Source organism: Nomia melanderi, chromosome 9 (assembly GCF_051020985.1).
Source record: "Nomia melanderi isolate GNS246 chromosome 9, iyNomMela1, whole genome shotgun sequence".
NCBI lineage: Eukaryota > Metazoa > Arthropoda > Insecta > Hymenoptera > Halictidae > Nomia > Nomia melanderi.
The window spans coordinates 420,271-440,099 of NC_135007.1; the positions used below are offsets into that span (position 1 = coordinate 420,271).

Genomic DNA, 19,829 nt, shown 5'->3' on the forward strand with positions numbered 1-19,829 from the left:
GTTTAATGTAATTATTTAATAAAACAATGTAGAAACTTAAAAAATCCATTAACGTATTAACGTTAATACGAGCTTGCAATTTGATTTTTAAATAATAAATTATAAACAAAAATAGAAAATAATATAACTGTTATAGCATAAAGAATCATGCAATTGAACTGTAGTCAAAAAATTATTAAAAGTAAACATTATCATTTTGATAGACAGATCAAAATCAATACACAATTATCATTACAGTTGCTCCAAATGTCATTGTCATTTTTAACAATTTACATGATGATGTACTATAAAATCTTGATATTTATAATTTTTTGCAGTTACGCTAAAAAATTGTTTTAAATACAGAAAATATCATGAAACTGGTGATACATTTCAATAGAAGATGATCTACCCATAAAAAAGTAAGTACAGAATATAGAATAATGTAATTTACTGTTATGCTACAACAATTTGCATAAAAGTGTTATACAAGGGAACTAATATTGTATAACTATTAATATTTATAAAAACAGATAAAAGTAATCATTAGACTGTAGAATTTATATTAATTTGATTAAAAGAGATGTGCTTTATTAGTACAACTCTATTTGAATTCATATGTGGATGAAATTTTATCATTGTTAATTCATTTTACTTTTGTTATAACTTGTAAAATAAACATATTTATGACCAAAGTATAAGTATTTAAGTGTACTCGACAAATTTTATTTAACGTTCGTAACTTACTTTCCAAGTAGAACTTCTTTCCAGATTATATTAAGTTTTCATTGATCGTATGTATTAAGTATTTCTAAAGTATACGTTACAACTGCTGCTGCGTAATTCTACACCTATAATTTGATGTAAAAAAGATCTAAGGAAATGACTGCAAAATTCATTCCGACTTGGAAGACAAGGGTTAAAATTTATTATTATTGTATCGTATTTTACTCGTGACGGAGGTAAATAGTTTGAAAGGAAACATGGGTGGGAAATAAATAGTTAGATTGCGAATTATTATTGAAATTCGCATGGAAGAGTAAGGATTTGCGATATCTGTAGCCTTTTCTATTACACAATGGGTCAATCGACATCATAGGACTTCCACCTCTGCCAAATTTCGTTACATTTTGACCTTTTTCACCGTAATGAAACGCAGTCGTTATCCTAACTAACCAATATTCTGGTACCAGAAAAGTACACTGGATTTCTTCACTCTCCTATAGGAATTTTATCAACAATTTGCAAGCAAACTATTCACTCTCGCTATATACCTTCACAATAAGTAGAATACGATATAGCAATATAAAATTTTAATCCTTTCTTCAAGGTCCGAATGAATTTGGCGGTCACTTTCTTACATCCTTTTACATCAAATCAAAGGTGTAGAATGACACTGGTGCTCGTAACATATAATTTAAAATGCTCTGTACATGCGTAAAGAGCAAAATTGAACACACATGTGGTATTTTAACGTAAATAATATTTTACTTAATGTTTACATATAGAATAATGAAAATGCAAAATATATAATAATATCATGTAGGATGTTTTGAGTCTCTAACAAAATTTTACTCTCCGTGTCATCATCATTCTTTTGGTAAATACAAATTATTTTCGTAGAATCAGTTTTGTACCGCATCTGAGTTCTTGAACTCAACAATTGTAAACACGAACCTTCTCTACAACTAATGTTGATATTCATGACCTTGTACTAGTATCTAGTTAGTTTCTCGTAGCTTATACAAAAACATACATCACAGTCTTTTAATATATCGCAATGAAACCGTTATCACTATATAAAAGATGGTATCATTTCTCCTCAACTTACAAGTGGTTTATCAATGCGACAAGTTGCTACGAAATTTGGTACTAGTCAGTCAGTGGTGCAAAAAATTCGGAAATGGTATTGCAGTGATGTTCCTACATATTTAGAGCTCGTCCGAAATTGTTATCTACCAAGGAGAAGAGAAGAATAGTACAGTAAATCAATTCAGAAACTGTAACAACAGCATCAATAGCTACAAAATTATGAAAAAGCGACACGGGAAACAAATTTAGTAAATGAATGGCTCGAGAAGTAATAAAAGATATAAATTTTACAGCAATCAAAAAGGGAAAAAAGCATGCTCTTTCACAGAAAAATACAATGGCCCATTCATATTTTGTATGAAAACGTAGCAATTGGACTATCGAACAATGGAAAAATATAATTTGGTCGGATGAATTTAAAACAGATCGATTTTCATCAGATGAACGCTCATGGTGTTGAAAAAGAAAGAGCGATCCTCTATTGCCACGGCATGTTAAGTAAATAATTATAATTTGATGACGGTTCAATTATGGTAACGAGCGTGTATAATGTATCAAGATGTGGGCCCAATACATCAAATCGAGGAGATAATGAATCAGTATGTCTCTGAAGACATTGTACAAGAAATCCTGTCGGGAACAACTGAAAACATACCGATAGCAGAGTGTGACATCATATTTCAATACGACAATGATGGTAAAAGTTACCCCTTCTGGTAAAAGTGTTAAAAATTGACTAAGGGGTCAACCATTTCAAACCATGAAATGCTGGGCCTAAGAGTCAGATATGAATCCTATTAAAAATGTTTGGGTACATTTAAAAATACAGCGGTGTGCCCCCATCGATATTGAGTTGTAACAAAGACCGCATGAACAGTAGCATTCTTTTACACCAGAATATTGCGAAAATATTATACGGAACATGCCAAAGCATGTTCAAGGCGTTAACTAAGACGAAAAGTTTGTGGACCACATATTAAACTTATAAAGAACTAGTATTTTTATTCTAAATTAATTGTACTACAAACCGGACTTTACGAAAATAATTTATATCCGTCAAAACAATAATGATAATAGGATTGTAAACATTTTTTTGAGTAGTAGAAAAATCCTACAAACCACTACATATTTTGTTTTTTTAATCTTCTATTTATGTTAGAATTTGATGTGTTCAGTTTTTCTCTTTACTGTTAGTGGGAGAGCTCAAATAGTTTTAATAATTATTTTATAGCAGACAATTTTAACAATCATAAAAATATATAAACGTCAAATATTTTAACTTTTACACATCTTATGTATATTTATGTAGAAGTCGTCAATACACTGACGACATTCATCTCATAAAAATGAACATGAACACATTATTCAGACTATGTTTAATAACATGTAGTTTGAGATCGTATAATGAACCCTTTCGATGCTAAATACTTTTGAAGTACTGATTTGAAGTACTGATCATGTATAATATGATTCTGCTTATGATGCACTTCAGCGTTCAATATTTCTATAGAACAATTTTAGTTGTTTTATATTACAGACTTACTGCAAATACAGCTATGTAATTGCACTTCTTGCTTAATGAACAGTCGTCAACTATTAAAATTGACTTTACAGAGTCGGTTTCCATGTCAGATAGTGAGATAAATAAATTAAAAACAGTCTTGTAATGGGACATTCAACGATTGATTTCACCACGCCTCTCTCTTTACCTTTCAACGTATTTAAACTTGATCGAGCTAAAGAAGGAGCAATTATTTTTTGGAACTCTACGTTCCCAAGTAGTGGTTACAATATGGTTCCGAATCTGTGACCATTAAACATGCACAACTTTATATAAAATTAATCTTGCAACGGGAAATACACTTATTTGTAGTGTCCGATCTCATGAATACACATCTACAGCACCGAAAGGGTTCTAAATTCTCTATAGAAGTTTACATTTAGACAGGTTTTTGTCAGAAAAATTTCATCAAAACGTTCATTTGCATCAAAATGTAATTGAAAATAAGAATTTCTCTATTTAATTTCATAGTTGTCACATTAATGTTATCGCTTGCTAATGTGTGGCATTCTTCAAGTTTTATGCTAAAAAATAAATCGAAAAGTGGTTTACTTACCGCATATTTCACAACGAAATGGCGTATCATTGGTATGTGAACGCATATGGTTCGCAAGATGTTCTTTACGTGTGTACTTCTTGCCGCAGGCTTGGCAATGGTGAGGAGTTTCTCCCGTGTGCCACATAACATGATTCATGAAATGTTCTTTACGAGTAAAGCTCTTTTTGCAAATATCACATCGATGCGGAGTTTCACCAGTGTGTTTGCGAACATGATTTACCATATGCTCCTTTCTAGTAAATGTTTTTGAACAATATTGGCATCTAAAATCCAAAACAACAAATTCATTAATTTCACTTATACCATATTTAATATACAAAATTATATAGTTTTAATATTGACTCCGGCAAACATATACTGTTTATTAAATAACGTATTCATAAAAGTTATTTATAATCATTTTTGCGAAATGCACTGTTTACTGTTATATTTTTACAAGGATGATGAAATACAATTGTGTGTTATTCAATCATCACTGTAATAAAAAGAGCATCGAGTATAGAATAAATGAACATTTTTGAATGCAGAGACAAAATTTAAGCGTTAAGAATCGAGGAACTGTAATTGATCAATTATATAGTAAGGCTGACTTGTGACAGACAACTATGATCACTGGTAGTATCGAAAAAGTTGAGTTATATAGAAACACTTCTAGATTGGTGAATGATCAATTTGTATCCAATAAAGAAAAAGGATCTGTAGATATACCTGTACGGTGTTTCTCCAGTGTGGCAACGTGTATGATTATCCAAATGTTCCTTTCTTGCAAAACTTTTCCCACATACGGTACAATTATATGGTTTATCAGTAGCATGACGCTTCATATGACGTTCCAACGATGGTGCATTTGCAAACACATGAAAGCACACTGTACAAGTGAACATAGATCCACCTAAGTGACATTTACCATGACGTGTCAAATCATTTGCATTTAAAAATGCCTTGCCACACACCTGTAGAATTTAAGAAAATGTAAGTATTTGTAATGAATGGAAATGATACAGAACAATAAGTAATACATAAATAATATACTGTATATACCTGACACGTAAAAGGCTTTCTTTCTGTATGATAACGACGGTGTACAATAAGTTGGTAGCGGAACTGAAAAATTTTTCCACATATTTCGCAGGCATGACTTCCAACAGACACAGGTGATGCGCTTGGTCCTGGAGTAGCTTCTCCATCACTTGATTTAATGTCAAATTTATTTAATTGTACCTGTTGTACAATTGGTGTTCCATTCTGTATAGTGGTAACTGTTTGAGTAGGAACTGTACTTCCAACTAAGGTGGTACCAGCTGCTATTTCACTCTGCAATTTTCCAAATACTTCGTGATATGCTAGAAGCTGATTAATATCTTCAACATTAACCTAAACAATAGAGAGTAAATTTTATAATTATGGGTTAAAAATGAAAGTGTTATATAAAATGCTGAATTATGTTCTACCTTATACATATTTTGCACCATTTCAACACCAAGTGTTTTTGCTAAATCTTGTTCATTTCCAGCACTAATTTTTACGACAGAGCCATCAGCTGTTCTTACATCCATCATATGACCCCCTGGTTTCAAATCTGGCACTTGAAATCTACACATAAATTATTAATAGCGTGTCTTATACCATAAAAATTATTATATTTAATAAACGAAGAAACTTTGTATACACACTGAGTCATGTTTAGTTGACGTAGCTCCTTTTCTTTTTCAGGCTTTTCTGCATTACTTTGAGTTCCACCTTCGGTTGAAGAATTTCCACTTATATTTACGCCAATTTGTTGTTGTTGTTGTTGTTGTTGTTGTTGTTGCTGCTGCTGCTGCTGCTGTTGTTGCTGCTGCTGTTGCTGTTGTTGTTGTTGCTGCATAAGGCTTTGTTGTATATCTTGAGATGTTTGTAACTGAAGGTCACATTGAACTTGACAGTGAACTTGATTGTCGCTACAACGTTCAGTTGTGCAACTTCCACCTTCATCTTTCACTTTGTTATCGTCTCTCTGTGCGTTTTGATTATGTGCAGTTGGACCATTATTCTGAGCATTTTGATGATTTTGCATTTGATGGTGAGACTGTTGTTGCTGTTGTGGTTGTTGTTGCTGCTGCTGCGGCTGTTGTTGTTGCTGATGCAACTGCTGCTGTTGTGCCTGTATTTGTTGTTGCATTTGTGCATGTGCTGCCTGCAAATGACTGACACTAGCAGGTATATGCGCTCCGTCTAAATTAAGGCCTGGCAGAGACACTGGAATCTGCTAAATAAAACACAAAATAAGAATTACTATTTTTCTTTAAAAGGGAAGAATATATAGCTGATAATTAAATGATTAAAAATGTTACACATTTTGATGCACAATATATTTTACATTACATACTTTGTTTACTAATACAATTGCACAAGCATAATAATGATAATAAAAATCAGTTTCAATTTTTATGGCCATTTTAGGTGTTTCGTATAATTTATAGTAATTAATACATGATAATATGCAATAAAATGAAAAACTGATATAGCAAACAAACTTTTATAAAAAGCCAATTGTAAAATTATTTTAAAGTTTCAAATATATTACATATATTTATTATAATACATAACTTTGCTACCTACTCACACTTATATCGCATACAATGTAGACACTATGCTACCACAATTCCTCCAAAATGGAACTCTAACCTGGATATTCTATAAGTTACACTCAATAACTAAACATTGCAGAGTGCATACCTCTAAGTAAACAAACCTGAGGATTTGGTTGTAAAGAACTATGATGACTGCTAGTGCTAACTGTAGGTTGGTGATGATGATGCGCAGGTGTTGACTGATGGTGCGAGCTGGAAGTTAACGCCATTTCTTGGTTCAATGAAGAGGGTGGATCTTTGGAAGATGTCTCTCCACTTCCACTACTCCTGTGTGAGGAGTTGTGGTGGGAATGGTGATAGACTGAGACCTGAGGTAGCGGTCCAGGAAACAGATTCGTGAGGACCCAATATTTAGCTACCGAGGAGGCTAACGCTACTGCTGTACCTACACGCAGGTCTGCGGATGAATGTGGGGTACTCCCTACATTGCCAAGACTAGTTGCTGTAGCCAAACCACCTGGATATGAAGGACGACCACTTTGACCCGCATTTACATCCTACCGATATACATTCAAACATTTATACAACATTGATAAAGCATGCAATAGCATGCACCAGGTCCAATTCCAATCAACAAATGCGCTAGATTCATTTCCACATTTTTAGAAGCATAAAAGCTAGAAATTACGTTTTAATTATTGTCAATATATTCATTATTACAAATAAGATTTAGCTATTAAAAATGATAAATAATGAAGTTACATATCTAATTTTAAATTTTCAAAACTATTAATAATGTATTAATAACGCTAGAAGATTATATTATTTAAGTTCTTTGCAAATTTATAATAAAAATTAAAGACACATTATACCACCTTTATAAACTTATTACTTATGATACATAATACTATCAGCGTCCATAATTCATGTTACAAAAAAAAGGCAAGCAAATAAATATAAAACATTCAAGCATAAACTACTATATTAAAAGGTGCTACAAGCAGTCAAATTTAAGTTGAAAATGCTATAATATGTGCACAGAGTTTTGCTACAGATAATTTTATTTTGTATTGCTAAATGTGAGTACGTAACCATACTACAATAATGCATGAAAAACAAGCAAAAAGAACAGAACATAGCTTTACAAAAGTTGTTAATATAAATTATGTATACTTCATGAATACTTTCATGTATCATAAATATTGAATCTAAAAAACATAATATTGTGTGAACATTCAAAAATATATTATAATCAATAATAATTTGATCATGTTTTACAATTTATTTGAACTTTAGTTGTTAACATCATGTATCAGTTGCGCATTTGTAGTTTGGTAAATAGCCTGTTTTAATTAAAAATATTCTTACCTCTTGTTGTGCCTGCGTAGTCGCTGGCAATGCATGCTGCTCACTGTTCATCTTGATTCACTGATGTATATTAACTAAATGTTTCTGATATACTTCATTTTTCATCCTGTAAAACAGTTCAGGTTCTGTATTAACAGCTAATAGCAGTTCTTACATCTAGACAAATTACATTAATATCGAATATATTATGGGTACAGTACTGTATTTTTAATCAAATATTTAACACTATTAAGATCAATATTTTTATCAAGCGACAGAAAATACATTTAATTATAAAATAATTATTACCCTTTATATGTTCGAAGCTACTTAGTAAAATAAATCTTTCTATTTAACCTCGAAATTATGCAGTTTAGAGTTAAACGGGAATCAATTGTTTAAGAATAATGAATTTTGCAGAATTCATTGGGTGTAAACTTATTATTACATAATGTTCATATAATAGGTTAATATCGGGAAAGAAATGATCAGCATGTTGTAGACAGAAAAAAAATGGTTACTTTAACCTCGAAAATATTTAAGAATTTTTTTTTTGTCGAGTGAGCGGGAAAAGATGAGTCATCCTATAGGATCTTTTGAAAGCGAGAAACATAAAGAGTGAAACACAAAAATGTAGCGTACCAGTGGCTCGTACAAGTACGCAGCTGTATTTCCACATTTGTTAGGACTTGCCGTAGATCCCCCCGCACTTGAGAGAGGATTCACGGACACCATCTTCTGGTGTCCCTTAGGCATATGACGCGTCAATTATCATGACTCGTAGAATGAGAACAAGAGGCCACAAAATGGAGGTTCCTCGGGATTCGGGGCAAGGGGATTTGTAGGATTCGAGAGTGTCGAAGCGATAATCGAGAGAGCTCAGAAAGTGGACTCACGTGGTGTACGGTGCCGTCGGCGGTTCTGGCATCTCGCTCCGTCGGCCCTAGGCCGTCTTGTACACAGGGAGACACGCGTCCCGATGCAGGGGGGGACGCCTTTCGCCGCCTCTCGACGTCTCACCTCGCCACGGGTACCCACAAGCAAATCCCTGATAATGGCCACGCGCCCTCGCCCTCCACCTCCAGAATATATTCAAACCAGAGTCCTCGAAACTTAGGAAACGGGAGTGCCAATTTTGATCCAGACAGACGCCAAACTGCGCAACAATTTCACGAAAACACTGACAAGGGTCTACGTCCTCGCTGTTAACAGAAAATACGACACGACTGTCATGGCGTCCCTCACCCACCCCGTACGAACTTACGCGTTGGTACCATCATTTAGTCAGCCAATTTTTCATCGAATCCTATGTGAAAATCACTCAATAAACCGGCGTGCCACAATGAAAAACAAAATCTTGATGAATGATCAGGAAATAGATTGTCTATTTTGTAATATGTCAAAATACAATGCGTCAAGTGTCCTTTGTTAGCTCATTCTGCATGCGCGCGCAACATCCGGCTGCGTGCGCTATGTCATAGCTTCCTGTATAAAAACCCGCCAATTTACAAATACGTCGATACTTATATTTCAAAAGAACCATCAAACCCATACTACTTGCTTGAATCATACTTTGTCGATTTATTTTTTATTACTAATTAAAAACGAAATTTAGCGATCTACTCATGGAATGACTAAACAGGCAAAATCTAAATAAAAATGTCGCGAATTATATTATATTCCGAGCGCACTACAAACAGGAAAAAAGTAAGGTAGATACAGTTGATATCACGTTTTGTCAATTTATGTCACTGATAGTCTAATGATATAATTTTATTTTGAATTTTATATTGCTCTGGAAATCGATTTATAGGAGAATATTCTACATTTATTTTACGTACATATTACATTATAAAGATCAATTGCATATTTTTATAAATGTCATGTTTTTTAAATCATACTGCTACGAGACTCATACTGCTAAGACGAAATCGAATGTTCCTACACAACTAAAATTGAACTATTGGGAAAGTGAAGGAAATATTGAGTAAATAAGTACAAATTTAATTGAAATGTATTTTAGAAATGTAGAAAACATGTGATCAACAGTAATATATAAATACAAATTATAGATTTACCAAAGGGATATTAAAAAAAGGTGAAATTTGTTATAATCCGAAATGTGTTATTTAATTATTGTTATTTTTTTGTAAAATGTGTTATTTATTAAAATTATTTAGTATCATATTTTATTAATTATTTACTATCATTTGGAATTGTATTACTTTTAAAGATCTAAGTTTTACTACAATTTTGTGAATTCTAATTGTTTATATAATACCTTGTGTACTAGATTTTAGAAACATTTATAATATACAACATTGGTTTTGAACAGATAATAAATGTATATTACAAGATTATAATAGAATGTATAATATCAATTAGAGTATATATGAACAAATGGAGTATGTATTAAAATATTTTAATTAGCATAATTTGTATATGAAATAATAATTCTTGACATATTAGTAGAAATTTTTAATTATGAAAAAGTTTTATATTAAATATATTACTCTTTGTACAACTCCATTATTTTTAGTTTCCAAACATTGTAATTAATATATGACTAAAAGATTAGATACTAAGAATGTTTAATAATAATTTCATATTTCAAAAAATGTATTAAAAAGGAAAAGGGACAGATAAAAAAATTAATAATTCATAAAAAATTAATATTTTATAAAGACATATATTATATCTAACACTTCTTTTCTAATGAAATGGAAGTATTTACATGAATTTGTACATACAACCAATCATTTTGGTTTTGTCTAAAAAGATAATCTTATAAAATGATCTAATGAGTCATTTCTAAAAATATTCAGTTAATTATTTAAATGTGCCTTCATTTATGTATTAAAAATACTTACAGGTTACTTTACTTCTTTAAATGGAAACCTATATTAAGCTTTTAATACAGATAATAGTTTTATGAAAAAAAGGCTTTCCGCCTTTTCAATTGAACAGATTTATGTTCAACACATGAAATAAACTATTGAATTTTGTATATTCTAGTATTAAGAACTTTCCATTAAAACGTCCAATTAAATTCTTCATAAGATTCCATTTAATAAATGTCTGAGAAATGATAATTCATATAACATGTTGTTACTTTGGAAATATAGATTTTTCATGTGAACAGTTTTTTTTATATGCTTTCAATTTATAGAGATAATTATATTGATCATTTTATAAAAATCATCCTGTATATTACAGTATAAATATATGTACAATAATATTATTTAAAATGTACTTTGCGATGTTTTCTTTTAAAGAATAGTCTTAATACATATTTTAAATTGTCTTATAAACTTGCTCCAAATAATGGAAGGCGTATAAGATATTAAGGCGAAAATTTTCAATATTAACTAACATATGCATAAACAACAAACAAGAGATGTGTAACAAAATATTTTAATTAGTACAATTTTGGTGAATTTCTTATACATAAGATAATAACACTTTATACATTAATGATTGCTAAAAATATATAGTGGAGATTTTTAATTAGCATAGAAAAATTTGTTTACATTAATATGAAAATATGATTTTTATAAATTATATCTTTAAATAAAGGAAAATATTGACTAGTATAGCAATTTATGTTATAATTATTATTAAATGTATGTAAAATAAAAAGTAAATAAATGGTATTGATATAAATCAATTATAATTATTTGGTATCATTATAAATTGGATCTATAATTAATGTATACACACACATAAATTCAGACATATATTTGCAGCACACATTACTAAAGGTTGTTCAAAAAATAAGTGATCATATCTTATACTTTATCAAATTGGATAAGTAAAGTGAACTGACAGAACTTTGTACGCAACATATCCTGTTAGAAACATAAAAAATTTTGTTGTAAAAATTATTATTTGATAATATTTTAAATCAATTATTGCTTTTGAAGTCATTTTTCTTTTTTTCCTTTTTTGTTATTATATGCTTACAATGGGTCTTGAATTACTAACTATGTTTATAGAAGAAAATCAGATTCACATTATAACAAAACAGTGAATGAAAATCTGTATTTTTTAATCAAAACTAATTTTAGTCAGTCAATGTCACATCAAGATTTTCAATACTAAATATTTGAATATATCAGTTTTTTTCTATTATAATGTTAAAATTTCTGAAAGTGTATTTGTACAAATTTTGCATATTTACTATTTTATATAATTTTAGTTTTATTTTTTGAACTACCTGTACACATACATAAGAAGTCTCAACACTTCCTTTAAATGTTGCCCATATTTTCAGAACGCAAAGTAATATATATTGTTTTTCACTGAGATACTTTTCTATATTGTAGAACTATGCATATCATTGATTGCATTTCTAATAGAATTAAATAGTGTACGTTATAATATGATTAAATTTATCTTATATACTTTATTTATTTATGTGAAAAAATATAGGTTCCATTTAAAGAATGTTTAAAAAATCTTAAAATCTTAAACTGAATACAATAAAATGTAATTGATATTATACATATAAATTTCCTTTATATTTGTCATCCTATAATTTTTCCCTTCTTTTCTGCTTTGCCAAAAGCAAGACTGAAAACAATTGATTTTTGTCAAACAACATTGATTTACTTTCATGTACTTATTTAATTTGCTTGCAAAACAGGTCTTTTTATTTCCTAATTAATAGATGATTACAATAAATTAATACCATATTAATGTAATAATGTGTTATATTAAATTATTCGTAATTTTCAAGATTAACATATATACATATTTCTTATTTCACTTTCATTAAAACATTCATAAGGTAATGTAAAAAATGTTTCATTAGAAAAAAGCTAAATGAAAAATCATTCTGAGTATTATGATAGACATATATTATTAATCCTGTAAGTATTAATACTTTGATAGGTCACAATAGACTTAAATAAATTTCTTATTCTTTCTTTTTTATATAGCAGTATGGTTCATAGTTCATCCTAGTTTCCTTTTCCATTCATTAGTAATAAACAATAAAATAGTCCAAGTTCTTGAAAGTTTAAGTTTCAGTCTATATGTAGGTACGAACCTTTGAGGATTAATTTATTGAATTAAGAATTGATGGATTAATAGAATGCAACAATAGCACATATTCTAATAATTTGAGTTTTATTAATTTTATTTATTATACTATGCATTTGAATATTCTTAATCTTATATGCAATTATGTAATTATGCAAACAATTCAATGAGTTAAACAAACTTTAGTGATAGAAATATGTACAAATGCAATATATAACTGATGAAGTTATATAAAAACATAAAAGAAGTCCACATGAAATAAAATTCTATTTTGGTATAGAGACCGAATGATTACAAGCAAGTAAATCGAATTTATTACCTATAATCTTGCTTTTGTGCAAAAGAGAAGTAAATTATTGAATATAATGGTCTTGAATGTAATAAAAAATGATAGTTTATTGCCAATCCTAAAATCTACTATTTTATCAAACGTACATTGTATACATGTAAATCTCTTTGAAATTTGAAGGTCACTTAGATTTTTATAAACTACTGCATTATGAACAATTTTTTATATGAAATAATATAGGCTTACAATTCAAATATTATTTTCATATTAATTAATTAGGATAAAATATTATTACACTTAAGATTGGATTTCCCACAATACAATGAAGACACTTTTACTACAGTGTTACAACCTTTTTGAAAAGGCGAAGATTACAAAAATAATTAATTCAATGATGGATGAAACACGATTTTTATAATTGAATATCTTGTTAACCAATCACATATAAGGAATAATATCCTTCTTTCCTACTTATTTATAAAGTTTTATCAAGGTTCTTACATCATACACTTTGCGGTTTAGTGACAAATGAACATGTGGCCGCAGTTACAATTTTTTACTTCTGCGTGAAAAACACGCAGAAACAAAAGTTCATAAACACAATGCCAATCACACTATCAAAATTGAACTTAGAATAAGGTAATCTTATTTAGTTCCAATAAAGCATAAACAAGTTGAAGGATGGACTCATCGAAACAGCTTTTCTCGTCTTAATCGCAATATTATCGAATAGTTAGAACTGGATTCTCTTATAATGAATTCAGAAAACCGTAGGAAAAATAATTAAAAATTATTAAATGTGTGTACACGTTCGGGTACTTTATATAAACATAATACTTACAATAAGACATAAAAAAATCAGAATGTATATTTCGAAAGAATATCAAGTTTTTATATATTTTCTTATTCTCGCCATTTTGAAAAATATATCATATTTGCGAGTTGTGCTTAAGAATGTATCGAAATTCAAAATATTTGTTTACCACGTTACCTATTTAAAGGTTATGAGTAATTAATATTAAACAGTTGGAATGACTGAATTAAGATGATCAATAATTTTGTATGCACGAAGAAAAATTTGAATTTAATTCTGCCATATATCTTACATATAATTAATCTACTTCCATGTAACTTTCGACTTTACCCGATTATAAGTTATTTACAATACGTGAAAATATATAGGCATGTGTAGATTATACCCTGAATTTGCAATACCTTATAATCTATGAAATAAGGTATGAGGATCCTTTGGTTTTAATCAATTCAAGTTCATTTTGGCAATAATAAAGAGAAGAACTGTCTTGAGGAGTGTTCTTCATAAAAATTGAAATTTATATATCAAAATAATTTTCACTTCATCTGCAAGAATAATATTTTTTCATCTTTAGGAAGTGTTTAAAATTAATAATATTTGTGAGAATGATCACTTACATGTGTTCCTAAATTTGAACTATTTATATTTTAAGAATGAAGATTTAAATTTTAAAATCATAAAAGAATACTTTATTTCTTTTGATATAAAGGTTTTGTAAGTTTTCTTAATTTATTTCATTATTTTAAGATTCTTTTGCTCAAATTAAATGTTTAAAATACTAGAAAGTGTATTTAATATTTTAAATTTGATTTTAAAAAACTAATTGAAAACATGATTTTGTAAAAATATATTTATAGACACAAATAACTCGTTTTAAAATACAGTTGAGTATACATTTCCAAAATCCTCATTTATTAAAACATGTTTCGGTAAAGTCTCAATCTCATTGTCAAAACATTATTTTATAGTAATAAATTTTTAATTCTGATATAATAGTACAAATGTATGAATTGAAAAAAAAATAAAAGTTGAAAAATAAAATAAAATATTTTATAAAATGAGAATATTTTAAAATTAATAATAGTATATGATATTAGGAGAGATAATTCAAGTAGAAATAGTAAAAATTAAAAATTATTTTATAAAAACATTAAAATCATTTTATCTTCAAGAAAAAAATATAATTAGTATCAAATAAAGATACATGATTCCACAATTGCATAAATAGATTGATTAATATTAAATGATAGAACTCTTGAGAAAAGAGCATTTGTTTATTTAATCTTTCGCATTTCTCTATTATTTAGTTTAGATTTTGAATATTTTTTTAATATGTGAGCTTTTCATTGATGACAAAAATAGAAAATTAATTAAATATATATATGAAGAAATATACATGTGTACATACATATGTATACATACGTATACATATTTATAAACAAATATACATGCGTAGACATTACAATATGTTATTTACAATTCCGTAGTAATTTCATCTTGAGGTCGAAAACCAAGAATTGTGAAATCATCGATCAAATATTCACGGGCAGGTGACCAATCGGATAGAATTGTGTAGTTAGCAGCCTCTGTAGAACTTTGAAATTCCCATTGTGGATTTAATTCATGATCAAGTCCAGTTGTTTCACAGTGATCTATTTCACAAGTGGGTTCTGTTAATGTTGCACCAGTAGTGAAAGTATGATTAAAAGTTGAAATGGCAAGTTCTTGAAAATGTATATTCGATGATTTTATTTGCTTTTGGTTGTCATATACTAATGGGGTTGTTTGTCCTATACTGGATCCATTTGGACTAAGTTTCTCATGATATACTCCCGAACTGTTCTGTCCTAGACTGGAACTTAAAGGACTGTCTTTTACATATCCAAGACTGGAACTTGCAGGACTTATACTTGATTTGTCACTTGCTTGAAATGTTGTAAGTGGTATATTTGCTTGGAATGTAGTCAGATTAGTTGCAGCAGTTCTCAGCTCATATGGGCGAGGTGATTGTGTGATTGTTACTTGTTGTGGTGTGTTTGTTTGTACTGATGCTGCTGGTTGTTGCAAGAATGTCACAAGTTGAGCCACCTTAAAATATAAAATAACATTTTTTATTATATTATCTTATATAAATTAAAAAATTAAAAATTAAAAATTAAAATTAAAAAATTTATATAAAATATGGAACATTTAATTATGTTTTACACTCTTTTTGTACACAGTATAATGACTATAAATTACTATTATAATATGTCTTACTTACCAAAATGTTTTAAAGACTTGCATGAAAGAGAAGAAAGATTTTACACAAATTCTTTAAACTAATTCTTCTGAAATTGTTATTTAAAAAAGTAGATAACTTACTTCTGGAGAACTGTGTCTTTTATAGCGTCTTAGAAGCCTTTCTGCCCAAGAAAATAATCTTTGCCAATCATCTGGAGGAATTGGTATTTCTTCATCTCTTCTATTAATAAGAACTAATATCCTCGCTAAGTCGCGTAAGACTGGTCTATGAATCACAATTATATGAAAAGTATTTATAAATTAAAAAAATTAAAATTTATTTTTGATATAATAAATAATTATACCTATAAGCTTGAATTCCAACAGCCCCATCTCCATTATTTCCAGAATAGTATAATTCTCTAACTTGTCTTCTAGTATCATTGAGCATTGAAAGGAAGGTATTACCTTCTCCTCTAAGTGATGCAAGATGTTTTAAAAATTCTCTTCTCTCTGCACTAAAACATATATAGTGAATATATAGTTTCTTTATAATTAATGTTTAATTTTTAACAGTTCATAATTATAATGTACTAGGATGTACCTATCCTCAAACTGTTGAATAAATTTAGCTGTTTTCTTTTTTCTACGATGCACAATTATAGCTCCACATAATATGATGAGGATACATATAGTTGCTCCAGAAACAACCCCTACAAAGATGGCTACCTGACTACCAGTGAATCCAAACATATATCCAGTTTCTTTACAAACTCTGCCCATGTATTCATCTCTGGTTGACCAGTCTGCAATGTGACCGGGTGGACAAGAGTCGACACAAGTTCCCTGGTGTAAAAGAACTGCACATCTCGCACATGTTCCATCTCTGCACCTCTTACATCCTCCTTGACCTTCGATGCATTTTGTAACTATAAAAAATGCATAATTTAATATATCTTTTTTTACATACATACCAGTTGTTTGAAAGTTAGGTAAATAGTATTATAGTAGCTATATTCTATCTTAATTCTGTGGTAGTATAATATAGTCCAACTCTAACAGAAGGGCCGCTCTCCTCTAATTTTCGAGATAGTCACAAAAAATTTTCGCTGCTACTACATTGAATTCTATATACATCTAACAATTCTGTATAGAGGGTGTATAAAAATGAAGTGCAAAGAATACGGTATCGTGATTCTACACCTCTGGATCGGTGAAAATTTAATAGAAAAAAGAGTCCGTGCAAAATTGACCTTGACCTTGACCTTGAATTTCGACGTCAACATTTTTTCTTAATGCAATGTATTCTACTTATTACGAGAAAAAACAGTCTTAAAGGAACCATGGGTCGGAACTCAACCGTTTTCATAGAAAGAGACGTTAAAGTTCAGTAAGTTCACGAGATCACTTTACATACATACAACAGAGGTGTCTAACTTACTCCCCTCACGCTAGTAACTCGAAAATAGCGGTCTCCCCACTACCTCTACTCAAGGAGCTGCTCAAGACTGTGTATGCCAGTACTTCTATGCAATGTTGAATACAACAGGTAAAAGTAGGCGTGGAGGGAGTAACTTTTCGTGAGGGGAATGTCACTATGGTGCCCGCGGGCACCCAGATAGACACCCTTGACATAAAATATGCTTATATTCTGCGGTCAAGTGCAATAAGAATTGAGTACAGACATTACTGTAGCAGATACTTATATACCCGTAAAATCATAATTACGCATCTCTCTTTTCTTTTAATTCATACCTTTACTTTTTTCTTTCTTAACCTTTGCTATTTAGTTCATTCGCATCGCGAAGCGGAATATTCCGCGCATCGCGTTGAGTTTATATTACTGAACGCGGAATAATTCGCGGTTGACGACCGTAACCGCGGGATAAACATTCAGGTAACAACATCCTACTACTAGGATGTTTGCTGACGTCGATACTAATTACGTATTAATTTCCAAATTTTTATATTTTACAGTAAATTTTCCTTTTCCGTGATTATAAATTACTAACTGTTATTTACTAAAACTTATATTTCCTTTTCATCGTGGTATTTTAGATAGTCAATGCTCAACGTTGAAATTTTAGTTTTAAGTTGACTTACAATTGAAATCGTAATATTGCCGATATATTTTCATTAAAGACGTAAACATTGAATTAAAACGTTACTTGAAATGATTTAAACGAGAAATACATTTTCTATCCGAATATTTTTGTAACGTGAAAGCTGAACGTTATGTCGTTGAATACTTTTTATGTAATTAATTATTACAAATACAATACAATTGCTTATGTTTCTATCGTTTATAACAAATAATTTAATATAATAAAAATCAGCTGAGCAAATATTGCAGAAATCCATAAAGATACAGACTAACAAATTTAAAAGTATTGCGGTATTCAAATATGAAAATAAGTATTTGTATGTGTGGAGTACGCAATCAAGGACAAAATAACTCTCGTTTAGTATGGTTACTTCTCATTTATTAATACAAATCACTAATGTTAAATCAAAGTAAAAACTAAGTTACATGTTCGATTCGTGATGTATGTTTCTTGTTGGGTATCTGTGGAAATACTGCCTGGTGGTTGTTGGCGCGTTTGACACTAGTCACAGGGTGCCGAATGACTTATCTAGGTGAACAAAATCGTTAAAATTAATTTTTAAATTAACAAAAACTAACTGCTATAATGTATTCTATAATAAGCAAATATTAATATTTCCACACGATAAGGCTTTTAATTTTATTTTTGAATGAGTACGCATTAGGTAAATTACGACTTTAAGGCGAACGATTCATCGATAGTCAGCCAACCGCATTTCCATGGTCAATATGAATGTCTTGTAAAATTATTAAGATGCATCTAGACCTAAAATTTTTGTGACGGATATAGTATCTGTAACCATACATCTCAGTATTAGTAACCTCAAATTATTAATAACTTTTCCATATTTTCGTAAATTGAATGTCGAATCAAGTAATTAATTCTCAATAGAAACTTGTAAGTTTGTAATCTCGTATCAATGATTTAGTTTGTCTCCACATCGCGTCACGTGATGATTATATTGGTCAAGACGATTTTTATTACAGAAGGTTTAATGGGTGATGTTAATAGTATCCATGCTGAGTTCGAATATGCAATCCGTTTTTCTCGAATAAAAATAATAATAAAAATACTTGAGCGAAATACTGCGTTGACATTGAGCATCACTATCGGCACATTATATTTGGCGCAAGTATTTTTCACTCTCAATTGAAAACGAAACGTGATACTAAACTTTCTGCTACGGATTTCGCAAGGTAGGTATCTGCTCTATTGCATGTTGAAATTAGACTTTCTCCAAAATGCTTAGTTTTTAAGATAAATTGAAAAATATCCACAGAAATCGGTGCGTTTTGCGCGTCGTTTTGTCCTTCAGCATTGTTTAAACATGTTTAAATGTCTATAATCTTTTTTTTTTCAAAATTGATTTTCTCGACAACTGTAGGTGATGGAGACAAGTGGATTACATATTCGTATACAGCATGAGAAATACTATTAAGATCATTTATTAAACTTTCTGTAGCGAAAAAAAAGTTACACGTTGTAGATCAGTGCTATTAGATGGATGAAAAGTTGAGACTTCCT

At 29.8% G+C, this 19,829-nt stretch overlaps 2 protein-coding genes across 31 annotated transcripts in view; both read right to left on the reverse strand.

The window, feature by feature from the left end:
- LOC116431222 (uncharacterized) overlaps nucleotides 1-9,287 on the reverse strand; it is a 38,759-nt gene extending 29,472 nt beyond the window's left edge. For 4 of the 17 annotated variants that reach the window (XM_076370805.1, XM_076370804.1, XM_031986338.2 and 1 more), the window contains exons 1-8: nucleotides 8,728-9,089; nucleotides 7,853-7,958; nucleotides 6,646-7,041; nucleotides 5,585-6,159; nucleotides 5,363-5,504; nucleotides 4,953-5,285; nucleotides 4,620-4,864; nucleotides 3,909-4,174 (exon numbers count right to left, since the gene is read on the reverse strand). In XM_076370805.1, the coding sequence (XP_076226920.1) occupies nucleotides 3,909-4,174; nucleotides 4,620-4,864; nucleotides 4,953-5,285; nucleotides 5,363-5,504; nucleotides 5,585-6,159; nucleotides 6,646-7,041; nucleotides 7,853-7,903 (2,008 nt within the window). In that variant the 5' untranslated portion in view covers nucleotides 7,904-7,958; nucleotides 8,728-9,089. The other 13 variants (XM_031986333.2, XM_031986332.2, XM_031986331.2 and 10 more) reach the window with 13 other exon arrangements.
- A 1,270-nt stretch (nucleotides 9,288-10,557) lies between these two features.
- The window catches only part of T48 (FU domain-containing protein T48), a 118,897-nt gene continuing 109,625 nt past the window's right edge, over nucleotides 10,558-19,829 (reverse strand). For 2 of the 14 annotated variants that reach the window (XM_031986316.2, XM_076370807.1), the window contains 5 exons: nucleotides 18,731-18,833; nucleotides 16,805-17,129; nucleotides 16,566-16,718; nucleotides 16,342-16,486; nucleotides 10,558-16,065 (listed from right to left, as the gene is read on the reverse strand). In XM_031986316.2, coding sequence (XP_031842176.1) covers nucleotides 15,451-16,065; nucleotides 16,342-16,486; nucleotides 16,566-16,718; nucleotides 16,805-16,983 — 1,092 coding nt within the window. In that variant the 5' untranslated portion in view covers nucleotides 16,984-17,129; nucleotides 18,731-18,833 and the 3' untranslated portion in view covers nucleotides 10,558-15,450. The other 12 variants (XM_076370808.1, XM_076370809.1, XM_031986322.2 and 9 more) reach the window with 11 other exon arrangements.